The 16,109-nt window shown below is 38.1% G+C and overlaps 1 protein-coding gene across 1 annotated transcript in view; it reads right to left on the bottom strand.

The window, feature by feature from the left end:
• Positions 1-16,109, bottom strand: part of LOC309708068 (intercellular adhesion molecule 1-like) — a 60,583-nt gene that overhangs the window by 1,796 nt on the left and 42,678 nt on the right. The window contains exons 4-6 of the mRNA XM_082535808.1: positions 1,772-2,041; positions 1,193-1,525; positions 43-300 (exon numbers count right to left, since the gene is read on the bottom strand). Of these exons, the coding sequence (XP_082391934.1) occupies positions 43-300; positions 1,193-1,525; positions 1,772-2,041 (861 nt within the window). The remainder of the gene's footprint in view (positions 1-42; positions 301-1,192; positions 1,526-1,771; positions 2,042-16,109) is intronic.

The raw sequence follows: 16,109 nt of genomic DNA, 5'->3' as shown, positions 1-16,109 counted from the left end.
CTTGAATTGAAACTGGATGTGAAAAACAAACTAAAATCTCACCTTGTACATCAACGTTAAACTCCTTGGTGACATTCCCTACTGTGTTGCTCACAGTGCAGATATACTGTCCTTCATGCTCAAAGCCGACAGAACTGATAGTGAGAACGCTGCCAGTGTAGGAAGATGAGCTATTTTTTGGGCGTGTCCAGGTGTATGAGGGGCTGGGGTTTCCCACAGAGGAGCAGTTCAGGTGTACAGTGTCTCCTTCTTTGACTGTAATCACATCTGGATTTCGTGGCTCATTGAGCTCAGGCCCATCTGTGTGATTATTGAAGGAAAAAAAAGAACAAAAGATTTAGCAAAACAAACAATTTTGGAAGAGAAATTCAATATCGGGAAACATGGGCCTGTTTTCACAGTCGCGCAATTTTGTTAATCTCTGTAACTTTTCATCTGTGATAATTGACAGAGAAAATGTTTAACACGTTGGAAATGTAAAACAGATTATTCACTAACATAATATACAGCAGAAAGTGGAAAGCACTGTCCACAGTTCAGCCCATTTCGCTTAATTTCTACTCTTTAAGATTTCAAAGGATCATATTTTACCAGTTTGTCCACTTCATGATGTTTAACTGCTCTACTTACTTTGCAGGTTAATGCTCACCGCACTAAACATCTGACATAAAATTTATATTACATGCAGTGTGACATTAATAGGTCAGTCTGACAGTTCAGAGAGTTATTCTAGCCATATGGCACTCTGAAAGGAGTGGATGAGTTTTTCTGGAGTGGCTTTAACATAATAAAAAGAACAGACTTTTCTTTCTTGAAGATTTGTTGCAGTCAATTGCTTCCAGATTTAAATTGATATATACTAAAAAAAATTTCATTTAGAGTTTAAACACAATTATTATTATTTTTTAAGGTTCACAAACAAAGTGGAGTTCTATTTTTGGTCTCTACAAACACACTGAGTGTTTTAGTTTTTAGCAGCTAAATCCTCCACTATGTTCATCAGCTTGTGTCAGTCAACAGTTTGTTGATGATGCTTTTTAGAGCCTGTTCATTAACAGTGATGAGAGGTGTGAGGAAGAATCAAAACAGTAAAGTAATGGGACATAAAACTAAACCAGTGACATGAAACATGCTCAAAATGTTAAACTCTGAGGAACAGAACAAAGAGCGTCTTTATTTCTCTCAGACTCACAGTAGACTGGAGGAGCAGAGAATTTTTCTGATGTCACCACTGGAGGGCTCTGTGGTCCAGCTGGTCCCAGCTCCAGCTTGGCTTCGCACCAGTACTGGGCTCCATCATCTTTTCTTCTGGGGGTGATGTTCAGAGTGAAGGTCTTATTCACTGGTTTCTTTTGTTCACTCCTGGACTGTAGGTGACCCAGTGCTGTGTTTCCTCTGTAGAAGGTCACATTGAGCTTTTCAACAGGAGCTACGTTCTGTACGCTACACTGCAGGGTGTACTGCTGATTCTCAAACATCATCTCAGTGTGGTTTACAAAGCTGATGGAGGCACTTTCTGGAAGCTCTGAGAAGACCGGGAAAGAAACAAAAATGTAAAGAACAACATAGAATGTAAGCTAGAGGTTGGTCTGCAGCAGCTGAGAGTATGAATCCATCCAATTGTATGTTTCCACAAATAAAGAAGTTTAATTAATCTATGAATTAATATAATAATACAGTTATAAAGCAATTATCACTTTAGAATTATAACTAATTATAAGTGATGTAAAATTCACTAATGCGTCTCCTGTTATAAAGTAAGCATACTTACGATAAAGAGTTGGATTCAGAACGGTAGTACACTGAACACCAGCATCATTGGTATAATAGCACTGTAGAGATATGCCCCATTCAGTCAGTCTGTCAACTGTCCAGAACATCGTGGTTCCATTTTGTGAAACTTTTCCCACAGCGTGCTCTAAACCTGGAACATCTCCACTGCAGTCCTTCTGACATGCAACACATGTAACATTGGCTGGGTCACCGTACTTCACTACCAGCGCAGATGGAGTGAACACAGGATACTCTGTGCAGTTAGAACCTGTAAGAAACACATCCAGTGTTGTTATTTGGTAGATTAGCAGATACACTTCATACACAGTGTGCACTATTTTAGTCAGACATTACTGTATATTTTGTATCCTGTAAAAGGTTTTGCAACCCAATAAAATCTTTGTACATTATATGGCTCTGCTGTTCTCTGTGTGTATATGTTTATTTAAAATCAAACACAAAATTAATCAGCAAGATTATACAAGTAGATTCAACTTCTCAATTGATATCAGAACATTTTGTACAAGGTTTATATATAATAAGAATTAGAATAAGGATTAAGAAATCACAGAGACGTTGTTTGCATAGTTACACACTCTGGTGACAAGTTAAAGGAAAAATTTGAACAGTTGAACCCTGCAGTGGGAAGTTTTGGCCCTTATGTGCATCTTTCCTTGAGGCACAGTCAGAGCAAATCAATCATAAAGTTGTTCTGAGTGATCAGTCGATCCTGTTCCATCCTAATTGGTCTCACTTTCATAAAGTGTGAGTTAAACCAATCAGTTAAACCAACATCAGTTAAACCAATCAGAGACCCGGGTCTCTGATTGGTTTAATGACTATAAAAAAGCATGTAAATTATATGCTACAGACCTCGCGGTCACTATAGATCTCAAATCAGTTTAACCAGTGTGGGTTAGCCTGATCAGATCCAGATATGTGAAAAAGAGTAACTGTAACTGTGCAGGTTACAGGCTACTGTAGTTTATTTGAATGAAGTTTTCCTAAGTCTCCTGCTAAGCAAATATATTCATCACAAATGGAAAATGTCTGACAGTCTTTGTAGGAAAGCTACTTTCGGCTGCTCCCAACAACAGATCACCACAGCGGGAAGCTTGAAGTTTGATGTGGCAGATTTTTAGGTCAGCTGCCATCCGGACACAGTCCCAAATGGATCAAAGCGGAGAATTTGTAAATCCCTACGCCATGGAGCCACTTTGTAATACATTTTTATCGCTCTAGTTTATACACTGTCTGGTTTCTCAGCCACCACCAAAACACCAAACGAATGAACAGCTTTAGGAAGAATGCTTTTCCATCGGAGATTTTGGAGGTCGATTCTAAGAAGCACTTTGCTAGTAAAACTTTATGTTGACTCCTTTCATCCCCCCCCCCATCTATTTAATAACATGAGACATAATGAAATAATTCAATCTCTGAGTCTCATAATAAAAACACGAAGCGTCAAACTGTTGTATTACTTTGAAGCAGCAACACTCTACCCCCCAAAAGTACGGGGAAAAAAAAATCTCTGAGCACAACAGATAACGGGACACTTACCAGAGGCGGACACGCGGACGTCTCGGAAGGAGATCATCAAAGAAATAACGAGGAAAAGGTAACAGGAAAGCATCGTGTCCAGATAGTTTCGTTGGGAAAACGAAAAAGAAAAAACGTTTGTTAATAAAAAAAATCTCCGAGCCCAAAGTTTGTTGGCCAGATGGTGTCTGTAATGAACTGAGAGCAGAACAGATAGCAACATGGAGGTCCACGCTCCTTTATAAGCTGTGGGCGTGGATCAGCGGGCTGGTCTTCTCTTTGGGAAAGTGAAATCGAAAACATCCATCCGAGAAATCTGAATTTTCGGGGAAATCCCATTAAGAAAAATAAGCGATGAGCTCATGTCAGCCTCATAGCAGTCAGGTCCTCTGAACACCACGACCCCCCCCCCCCCCCCCACACACACACACACACAAAGGGGAGAGGGAGGGGAAACAACAGGAGGACAAAGGAGGGGGGAACAACTAAGCTGTAGTGCCTCTTCACCTCACTGTGCAATACCTTTTGTACAGTACTTTTGTTAATAGTCAATGGTGCAATAGACTCCATACTTGAAATGTGCAATTCACTTGTATTTTTATTTTTATTCCTATTTATTCTATTTATCCCCTTCGTATATTTTATTTATATGTCTCTGTATTTATATATGTGTGTGTGTGTGTGTGTGTGTGTGTGTGTGTGTGTGTGTGTGTGTGTGTGTGTGTGTGTGTGTGTGTGTGCATATATAATATTCTGTAACTGTAACTTCTGCCGGTGCTGTGCTTTTGGAAACCGAATTTCCCAGAGGAACCCACCCGAGGGATTAATAAAGTTTTATCTTATCTTATCTTATCTTATCTTATCTTATCTTATCTTATCTTACACACACACAAACACACACACACACACACACACTGGTAAATGAAAACGTGTATGTAGTCTGACTGATCTGAGTGATAAATTCTAAAATGTGCTTTCTTAAAGGAAAGACAATAACAGTTTGCAGTGTTTTGCTTTTAAATGTATAAATTAGAAATATTTCAATAAACTCAAAAACTTCAGCAAATATACTTTATGTCCCTTCCTGCTGGTCTGCACACACAAATGCTGAGGCCTAGTTATTTCAGTGAAGCAGATTTCCCTTATCTCTTTCCTGTGAAGCCTTCCTCCAGGACAAAGTCGTGCACAGGACCAGCTCTCAACTGCTAAGACTGAAGCATTAAAAGCCCTTTAGCCTGTCTTCCTATCTGTTTCATTCCTTCACACTTCAGAAATGATCTACAACCTTGTTTAGTCACTCCTCCTTAGTTATTTTTAGTCTGTTTATTCTCGCTCCCCCTTACTCCAGCTTGAAGTCATAAGAGGCACGACTACATATCAGAACATCTGGAAGTGCAGCAGCAGAGCCACACGAGTGAAACAGAGAGACCAAGCCATCTGAAGAAAACTTGTCATTCGTTCATGTCATTCATTTGAGTCAGGGACGAAAGTTTCATAATCATAAAAACACAGTGTTGTGAAGTTTAAATCTCCCCAAACGAACTGATTTGTCACACAGACTAGATCAAACAAATGCATTTATCCATTCTCCAATTAAAAAAAAATCACAATATCAGTGACATTGTCTAAAGTATACTATTCTCTTTATAGCTCCTATAATATTTTTATATGTAACAGTAAAAACGAACAAGTGTTAGTGAAAAGGCTTTTGACTCGGGGGTCACTGGTAATCGTGCTGAGCCTTAAGGAGTGTAAAGACAGTTTACATTCCCAACATGCTTCTGTGTTTACTAAAATCTTGCCTCCCTTTGCTTTTTGGACTCATTTTAATGCTTTGGTTTTCATTTTTTGAGGCAGATACAAAAATGTTGGTTGTGAGCCAACCACTGAAACCATGGCAACATTAAATGAGGAAATTCTGAAGGTGTTAGTCATTTATAAAAAGTTTTCAAGTCATGCTGTTGGTATAGTATGAGCTACAATTTGTTATTCACACCAAACATCTTTTTTTAATATTAATCCAAGTAAAAGCACTGATATGAATCTGTAAAATGTTTGTGCTACAGACACTAAGGCATGTAATATGTTACTCAAGCAAAAAAATTTAACTAGAAGTAGACAAATGAACTTAAAGTAGTAACACAGAAGCTCTCAATGCAGAAAATGCTGGCTAATGCTGGAGTTTGCTGTTGTAAGGCTGCCATCCCAGATTCCAGTTACTTAGCTTCATTTTAGATTTATCTTCATGATGTTTGCTATTGTTTGTAAAATGCGTTATTTAAATAGAGTGGACATGAACTGAACATTGGTTAGATGGTTGTGAAACACGTGGATTTTATTTGATCATCAAAAAAGAATCAAAAATAGTTTTAGAAAAAGAAAATCATAGTTCTGAGCCATTAATGGAAGTAAACTTAGGCTAAATAAAGACAGCAAAACACAACAAACCAACAGCTTCAACAAAACCTACAAACAAAACTGAAGTGGCAAAAAGTGACCTAACAAACAGAGGTCAAAAGGAAAAACAAGCAAACACTAAGAAATGATCTGAATACAAAGAAACTAAACCACTTTAACTTTTCATTAATCACTTCCAACATAACTAAATACTGGATTTAAATGTCAAATGAGATCAACTATATACTTAAAAGAGACCACTGCTGTCATCACCTCATGATCTGAGGACACTTGGCACATTCCAGTCTGGACTTCCTGTGACTGTGAGCGCAGCTTTCCAGCAACCCTGGCAACAATGGTGATTCAAAATGTTACAAGTAGGAGAATCAAGCAGGATGATGTAAGTTTGTTAGTGAGTCAGGAAGTAAAAGGTTTTTCGGGACTAAAGTGACAGGGGAGGTGCTTCTGTGCATGAAGACTTGGAAAGCCTCAAAGAGACCAATCAGGGCAGTGAAGGGAAGAGAGAACGAGGACTGTTAAACATCTAATGGTGAAGGAATCAATGAATGAATGTGAGATTTTAATCAGTAAATATTGCTACTGGATAATATTGGATAATTGAATAATTAACTCAAAGTGTTTAAATGATGGAAGAATCACAAGAATCAGAATTATAACAACAGAATCAGCCTCAGTCTCACATAAACTACCAGACAAGTTGGATCACATCTACATCAGTAGAAAGAATCCATAAGCAGGATCTGAAAACATGAGATTAAAAACTCAAATTCACGTCATTATTGTGTGAACTGGGGCTAATTAAACTGGGAAAAATAATTAAACTGGCTTTAAAATACATTTCTCTTACTTTAGTTAAGTTTATTCCTTATTTTAGTTAGTTAGTTGTTTATTTAGTTGAGTGAAGGGAACTCGCAAAGTAAGAATTTCATTGCTCTGCACGGCCACTTGTGTTTTGTGGTGTATATGACAATAAACTTCTTGAATCCTGAATCTTACTGAGCACATTCCTAGAATACTATACCCACAGAATTAAGGAGTGTAACATCTGCCCAACATCTCCTTTCTCCAGATCTATTAAACTGTGGTTATCAGATAACCATAGTTTGAAGTAGAGTCACTGAAAGTCTGTAATGTTACAGGGCTTTTTCAGTAAATACCTCAGACAAGGAAGTTATGTTTTTGGTAGCATTGGATGTTATTCTGTTGGTAAAAAGAACATTTTGAAAAAAATTATGAAATCTTGTGGAGTGGAGTCATGGAAATTTGTCTGCAGTCCACTCCGGTCCTGCTCCTACACAGTGTTTGTGAAACATAATGAAACGTGGACATGACAACACAAGCTTGAGAACACAGGGAGAGACACACGGGAACAGATAAGGGAGACGAAAGCATAACTAAGACAGACTTACATCGAAGACAGGAAAGACTCATGAATACGGAGACATGGATAAAAACATACTAGAATAAATCACTCAATAAACCCTAACTAAATAACACAAGAACTTAACATTGATGCAATCTAACAAAAGAAAAACAAAAATACAAAATAAACTCAAAACACTGGGTCACAGATCCAGGCCCTGACAATTCCTTTGGACCTCTGACGGCTTCTTTGAGGTCAAATAAGGTTAAACTTTCATAAAATGTCTTTTATCTTTAAAACTGTGGTTAAAATTTAGTGCCTTTGTTAATATTGGCAACATTTATAAAATGATAGTGGAGATCTTAAATATGACATTATAGTTTACAATCAAATATCATGTCACAAATGATATCAAACCTGATTTATATTTTACATCAAGTTGAATCCAAAGTTTGTTACATCTTTAAAAATGAGAAAGACAATGACTTGTTAGTTAGTTAGAAATATACTGTAGCATAATATTATATAATAGGCTGAAGTTGTTCACATCCAGTTATTTACAAATCAATACCTTGTCCATTACCTGCTCCTACATAGTGTATGTGTATAAAATACAATACTATTCCCTAAAAGTAAACACTGCTCAGAGACTGAGCTGCATTAGCGGAGGTTTGTGCTTCATCTTGTTAATATTTTTCTGTGTGTTTGTGAGTTTGTATAACTGCTTTTAAAGTTTGATTTGCCACATGGATGTGTGGTTGTTTTTTTTGTTTTGTTTTTACATATACGTGTTTCTGTTTAAATTCACAACACATTAAACAGTATAATGAATCAAATCAGAGCATTCATTGTTTCAGTTTCCCGTTGGTAAAGAAGAAATGAAAGTAAAGGTGGCAAAAACCGTGGGAATGGTTGGAGTCATACTTTAGTTAGCTTAGCTTCACTAGTTCGTTTGTCAGCCTCCAGTGACCAGAAGAAGAAGAAAAATGCCCATGTTTTGCTTTCTAGCTTTTCCACTGATTGTTATTCAGGCTCAGTGAAAGGTTCTCCTTATAACTCGAGCTAATCTCTGATGTTCATTCATGAGGTTACAAATTGCCAACAGAGAAAAAATGCTTTAAAGTAGCTTAAAAACCTTAAAGATGTCTAGTTTTGGACAGAGCCAAGTCATTTCTGGACTTCGCCCTCTGCCTGTTCCTCTTCTGGTTTGTTTTGATTATCTGACTGCTTCCACATCTGAGTCAAGCTCTGGCATGAAGATTTGCATTTTACAGTTTTACCCGTCTGCCTCCTCTTAACCTGTCCTCCTGAAACTTTTAAATAAGAAACATGCACACAAACACACAGAGGGGAGAAAACACACACGCTGGAGGCAAAACTGAGCAGCCTTTAAATTGCACCAGGACTTTGTTGATTGTTTGGAAATGAAAATGCTAAAACATAAATGCATATTTCTACATTCAGATTCCACTTAACAGTACATCTATATACTTCAGCTTTGACCTGTAACAGGCCTGCGTCAGATTAGCTAAAACTGAGTTTTCAGTTCTGCAAAGTTGACAGAAGTGGAAAAAATGAAGCAACAGTGGATTGATGAGTGGATTACGTTTGCATCCTGACGGGACTTTTTTTCTCAGTACGGCTAATTTTAACACTATGACTTTGATTCAAAGAACTGGCAGCTAGTCATACTGCCAGTACTCCTATGAGAATATAAAGAAGTCACAGCTCTCTGAGTGATGACTGATACCTCTTACAGACACTGAAAGCTTCTACAAACAAAAAAAACAGAAATAACAGCTTGACAGGATCGATTCTAGTTTGCTTTATTCTAAAGTTTAACTAACTGGTAGGCCCTGTCATCAAATTACACTCTGCTGTCAGGGTTTTCATGCTTTTACGCCTTTCTTCGGCCTCATTAGCTTATTTGTTTTTATGTGTACACTCATACTATTTATTTTATATGTTTTTATTCTTATAGTTAATCTGCTGAATTCAATTATATGAAGTGTTTCCCATTTTTCTGTTTTGTTTCTTTTTCCCTCTCCTCGCCTGTAGCACACTGTCCTCTTACGACAGCTGGTCAGGTGAGAAGTGTGTGAGGCTTGTGCTGGTTACAGCCTGTCCAAACACATTAGGCTCATCTAGTATTAAAATATACTGATGCTGTATGGTTTCAGTTCAAGTTTGTTTCAGCAATAACTCATGTCCATCTTTTCTCACTGAATCAGAGTCAGAGAGACTTTATTTATCTCCAAGGGGCAATTAACAATAGAGTCCCCACTAATAACCCTCTATTCACAGTTATTTATATTCAGGGTCAAAGTGAGATACGTATAAACTACATAACTTTGTGAAAATGTCTTAATCAGGTAATATTCACATAAATAATCCAAGTTTGATGTGTGTGTGTGTGGTGTTATGTGAGAAAAGAAAGGTCATTGTTATTACATTACATGTTATGATTGTCTGACATGGGAATAGCTCAACCTTTAAATAACAGGAAATAGGCCTGGAGAATTATGTCACTACCATAGTAGCTCTGACTGTGATCTTGACTGAAAAGTTCAGATTCATGCAGATCATCAGCTTTTTCATATTAACTGTTGCTCACACTGCCTCCAGTATCTCAGATTATTATCTAGCGTCTTCTAGTGGTAAAACACAAGTATTACATTATTAAAGGTCCTCAGGAGGAGCTCACTAGTCAAACCTTTGGGCCCAGTGACCCCCTCACAGGTGAGAATATTTATCTATTATAATCTTGACACCATTTGTGCTCTTAGATGCAATTATTTGTTTAAAAACATTGAATAAAGACTAATTTGTCAGTGACATTAGTGACATTTTTAGTAAATTAATGTTAGTAAATTATTTTGCAGACTGGGTTTTAGGATCTTGAACCCCACTTTGAAATCCACTGCTCATCAACAGCTGGCAGAGCACAAATGTAACATTAAATCAGAGATGAAACTAATGATGAGTATAAACAATGAACCTTCCCTTGCAGATGTGCTTTGCTTTACAGCAAATTCACTTGCAGAAGTCAGACAGACAGAGGCTATGACAGGGAGGGATTTGAGTGATTTGTTCAGATAAGTGCGCTTGGATAGGCTGAGGATGAAATGGGACAAACAAAGACTTTAACAAATACAAACACGGATCCTTAAACGTACTCGTTCAAGACTCAAACATTATTCACTTCTCTCGCTGAACTAAAAAAAAGTAAAAAATGAAATAAAAACTGTGGGTGAATAAACTGCAAGCATAACAGTGACAGCACTTTGTGTGAAGTTAAAAGTCTGTATGTTTGTATCTGTTTTCAGTGATATCAACTCTATTTTTCAAGTCACCTATATTTGACAACAGCATAATAAAAATGGAAATATGGCCACACCAATGAAAAAATCCTGGAGGCGCCGCTGATCTGAAGACCCTGTTGCAGCAAATTTGAAGGACAATAATGTTTGTTTCTTAAAAGATGTGACCACCAGGGGGCATCAGTTACAAAGTATTGATATGATAGCTCGTTAGTCTGTGTGTGTGTGTGTGTGTGCTTCTGTAACGAATAAATAAATGTCATTATGAATGCAGGTTGTTAGATAATTACACAGTGGCAGCTGTTGCTTAAACATAAGAAAACAAGGATCTAACATGAAATAATAATTAAACCACAGCTCTGAAATCTGTACTTAAGCTGAACAACAACAACAAACTACTGTAAATGCAACAAAGAGACATCGCTAACATCATGTAAGAGTTTTGATCAAGGAAAATAAGTCAGTTAAGATGTTGCCCGAAGTATGCAAAGAATAATAACATTGCAATAAATATCCAGTAAATATCCACACATACTGGTCACCTGCACACACTCAGTGATCTTTGACAGTGATCTGTGTCCCACTGATATCACGAGGGAGTGAAGAGGACACCATGTGGTTGTTTTGTAGACAAAATGACACCCAGATGTTTTTGTGATATAACAAAGAAATTTGTTTAACTGATAGTAAATTATTTTGCAGACCCTATGGCCCTACTTTGAGACTAATAATAATAATAATAATACATTTTATTTTAAAAGCGCCTTTCAAAACACTCAGGGACACTGTACACAGCAGAATAGAGACAAGCAATAACAACAACAAGCATAACAGTTTACAAAGTTATAAAGATAAAATGTGGAGTAAATTTAAAAAGCAGAATGGAAAAGCTTATGTGGAATAGGCTATTGTGAACAGGTGAGTTTTGAGTCTAGACTTAAAAAGAGAGAAGGAAGTGATATTTATCATATCAGGAGGAAGGGAATTCCAAAGTCGAGGAGCAGAGAAAGCCCTGTGCCCCATGGTGGCTAACCGAGGGGAAGGGACAGAGAGAGGAGCCGAGAAGGAATGGTGATCTGAACCAGATCAGAGAGGTATGAAGGGGAGAGATGATGAATAGCCTTAAATGTATACAAAAGTATCTTGAAATTGATGCGGTATTTGAGCGGAAGCCAATGAAGCTGCTGCAGAGCAGGGGTGATGTGGTGCATAGAAGGGGTCCTGGTGATAATACGAGCAGCAGAGTTCGGGACACGTTGAAGCTTATGGAGAAATTTTTGACTAAGACCAAAAAGAAGAGAGTTGCAGTAATCGATCCGGGAAGTGACCAGGCTATGAACAAGAACAGCAGTGGCATGTGGGAAAAGGACGGAGACGATTAATGTTACACAAATGGAAATATGCAGACCGAGTAATGTTATTGATGTGTGAGTTACAAGAGTACTATCGAGGACGACACCCAAACTTTTCACACATGGAGAAACAGAGACTGGCCAGTTATTGATTGTAATTGAAAAGCTATTAGTTCTGGATAGTGTTGTTTAGTGCCTACCAGCAGAAGCTCTGATGTGTTACTATTGAGTTTAAGAAAATTGGAAGAGAACCATGAATTTAGTTCGGCTAAACAGAGAGTGAGGGACTACAGCTCATCAACAGCTGTATAAATATCTGTAATATTTAAAGAAAGAAATCAACTGTTGATCAGAAATGATCAGAAATGTGAAAGCTTGCCTTGCATATGTGCTAAACAGGAAGTTTGCTCACAGAGGATAGACAGACAAGCTGCTAATCAGAATCAGGTGTTAACCATTCAGTCATTTCTTCAGCTGTCAATAACAATAATTTTACTGAGTTTGTAGTTTCCCCTTTGCTTGCGTTTACAGTAGCATCCCAGTGACAGACCGACAAGGACCAGAACTCCCAGTAAGGTTCCACGTATTATGTATGGGATGGAGCTGACTGTAAAAAAGAAAAGAAGAATAATATACACGAGGCAAATTAAAAACACCAAAACAATCACAATGAATTTAATTCTTGGATTAAAGATTGGATTATTCTCAACTGCTGTATCATTTCTAGAGGAAAATATTGTGATTGATCTTCAGTGACTCATTTTCCAGGAAGTATCTGACAACACTCACTTTGTACGTCAATGTTAAACTCCTTGGTGACAGTCCCTACAGTGTTGCTCACAGTGCAGATATGCTGTCCTTCATGCTCAAACCCAACAGATTTAATAGTGAGAACGCTGCCACTGTAGGAAGGAGAGCTATTTAATGGGAGTGTCCAGGTGTATGAGGGGCTGGGGTTTCCCACAGAGGAGCAGTTCAGGTGTAGAGTGTCTCCTTCCGTGATTGTGATCACATCTGGATTTGGTGGCTCATTGAGCTCAGGCCCATCTGTGTGATTATTGAAGAAGAAACAGAACACAATATATTAGCAAAATCAACCATTTTTAATTTAAAAGAGGAATGTTCACTGATGAACACATGAATTGTTTTGACAGTCAGACAATTCCTTTAATCTCTGCTGAACGGTGTACAATTAGCCTCTGAGGCTTTCTGGAGTTATTACTAAATGTTCTCAATTAATGTTATCCCCTCTAGGTCATATGATGCACATATACGTATGGTGGTTTCTGGATCCAGATGTGAGTCAGAGTAGCGAGTTAACAGTTGTGTCTGACATCAGACTCCTTTGTTTGGATAAGTTACCTGCTTAAATGTGTTCATGTCACCGGCTCACATCAGTGATCAAACTGTGCTGTTGATTGTGATGATTTGAGAATCATGTTCATCTTAAATATGTTACTGAGGGGGTCTTAAATTAATAACAAAAACATAATAAAGGTCAAAGGCAATATGACTATCACATAAAGACTGAGCATGCCCCTTGTGTCCACACTGAAGTGGAAGCACATATTCATGGAGAGTGGAAAGTATCAAATTACTGTCTCTAGTACACTATACTATACTTCACTTTCACCGTATGCTAGTATACTTAATACTTATTTTTCAGTGGGTAATATTTTACTATTTATTCCACTTCATTATATTTAACTGCTGCAGTTACCTTGCAGGGTGTTGCTCTTTATACAAAACATAATATACAGTATACACCAAAAAACTACCAAAAGTTTGTACACATAATCTCGTTTAATGTTTTTTCTTTATTTTTACTACTTTCATTATTGTAGATACTTACTGAAGACATCAAATATATGAAGCAAGATATATGGAATTATGTAGCAAAGAAATAAATGATAAATAACTCTAAAAATAATGTCTTATATTTTAGATTCCTCAAAGTAGCCACCCTTTGCTTTGTTAACAGCATTACAAACCCTTGGTCTTCTCTCAATGAGCTTCATGATGCTCACCTGTTTGTACTTCACAGGTGTGACTTGTCATTTTTCATTTGTGGAATTTCTTGTCTTCTTAATTATTGTTGGGACCATCAGTTGTGTTGTGCAGAAGGTTGGTACCCAGCTGACAGCCCTATTTGACAACTGTTAGAATTCATATTAGGGGAAGAACCAATGAGCTAAGTAAAGAGAAATGACAGTTCATCATTACTTTAAGAACTGAAGGTCAGTCAGTCAGAATATTGCTAAAACATCAAGCACTACGAGGAAACTGGCTCACATGAGGACCACCCCAGGAAAGCAAGACCGAGAGTCACCTCTGCTTCTGAGGATAAATTCATCCGAGTCACCAGCCTCAGAAATCGCAAGTGAACAGCACCTCTGATCAGAGCCCAGATAAATGCCACACAGAGTTCCAGTAGCAGACACATCTCCACATCAGCTGTTCAGAGGAGACTGCGTGAATCAGGCCTTTATGGTCAAACAGCTGCTAAAAACCACGACTAAGGAAAGGCAACAATCAGAAGAGATTTGTTTGGGCCAAGAAACATAAGGATTGGACATTAAACCAGTGGAAATCTGTGCTTTGGTCTGATGAGTCCAAATCTGAGATCTTTGTTTCCACCTGCCGCGTCTTTGTGCAAAGCAGAAAAGGTGAATGGATGGTCTCTACATGTATAGTTCCCACTGTGAATCATGGAGGAGGTGGTGTGATGGTGTGGGGGTGCTCTCCTGGTGACACTGTTGGGGATTTATTCAAAATTGAAGGCACACTAAACCAACATGCCATCCTATCCAGTTTGCATTTAGTTGGACCATCATTTATTTTTCAACAGGACAACGACCCCAAACACACCTCCAGGCTGTGAGAGGCCTATTTGACCAAGAAGGAGAGTGATGGAGTGCACAGTCGTCTGACCGAAACCCAGTCGAGATTGTTTGGGATGAGATGGACCACAGAGCGAAGACAAAAAGACCAACAAGTGCTCAGCACCTCTGGGAACTCCTTCAAGACTGTTGCAAAAACATTTCAGGTGACGACCTCATGAAGCTCATTGAGAGAATGCCAAGAGTGCGCAAAGTAGTAATCAAAGGAACAGGTGGCTATTTTGAAGAATCTATAATATAAAACATGTTTTGAGTTATTTCACACTTTTTTGTTTATTACATAATTCCATACGTGTTCATAGTTTTGATGCCTTCAGAAGAATCTACAATGTAAATGTTCATGAAAATAAAGAAACGCCATTAACTCAGAAGGTGTGTCCAAACTTTTGACTGGTAGTGTACAGTGGGTATGGAAAGTATTCAGACCCACTTAAATTGTTCATTCTTTGCCTCTCCTCAGTGCAAGACACATGAATGCCCTCATGGAGTTTGCTAAAAAAAACAAAACAAACAAACACCTGAAGGACTCCAAGATGGTGAGAAATAAGATTCTCTGGTCTGAAGAGACCAAGAGAACTTTTTGGCCTTAATTCTAAGTGGTATGTGTGGAGAAAACCAGGCACTGCTCACCACCTGCCCAGTACAGTCCCAACAGTGAAGCATGTTGGTGGCAGCATCATGCTGTGGGTGTGTTTTTCAGCTGCAGGGACAGGACGACTGGTTGCAAGTGAGGGAAAGATGAATGCGGCCAAGTACAGGGATATCCTGGACGAAAACCTTCTCCCAAGTGCTCTGGACCTCAGACTGGGCCGAAGGTTCACCTTCCAACAAGACAATGACCCTAAGCACACAGCTAAGATAACAAAGGAGTGACTTCACATCAGCGCTGTGACTGTTCTTGAATGGCCGAGCCAGAGCCCTAACTTAAACCCAACATAAAAATGGCTGTCCACCAACGTTTATATCCAACCTGACAGAATCAGAGAGCATCTGCAAGGAGGAATAGCAGAGGATCCCCAAATCCAGGTGTGAAAAACTTGTTGCATCTTTCTCAAAATACTTCCACTAAATACTGAGTAAAAGGTCTGAATACTTAGGACCATGTGATATTTCAGTTTTTCTTTTTTTAATAAATCTGCAAAAATGTCAACAATTCTGTGTTTTTCTGTCAGCATGGGGTGCTGTGTGTACATTAATGAGGAAAAAATGAACTTAAATGATTTTAGCAAATGGCTTCAATATAACAATGAGTGAAAAATTTAAGGGTGCCTGAATACTTTCCGTACCCACTGTATATTAGATATATATTGATATTAAAAGATCAGAGTCTCACTGGTCAGAGATGTGTCTTCAGTCTGAGACTTAGGATAGAAATTGTATTCTCGTCATAATCTGATGGAAAATTGAACAAATGGGGAAAATGATTTGAGGCACTGAAACCTCT

This window comes from Aulonocara stuartgranti (assembly GCF_965226115.1).
Source record: "Aulonocara stuartgranti genome assembly, chromosome: 6".
Taxonomy (NCBI): domain Eukaryota; kingdom Metazoa; phylum Chordata; class Actinopteri; order Cichliformes; family Cichlidae; genus Aulonocara; species Aulonocara stuartgranti.
Note: the sequence above shows the minus strand (reverse complement) of the source record. Positions and strands in the feature narration are given on the sequence as shown.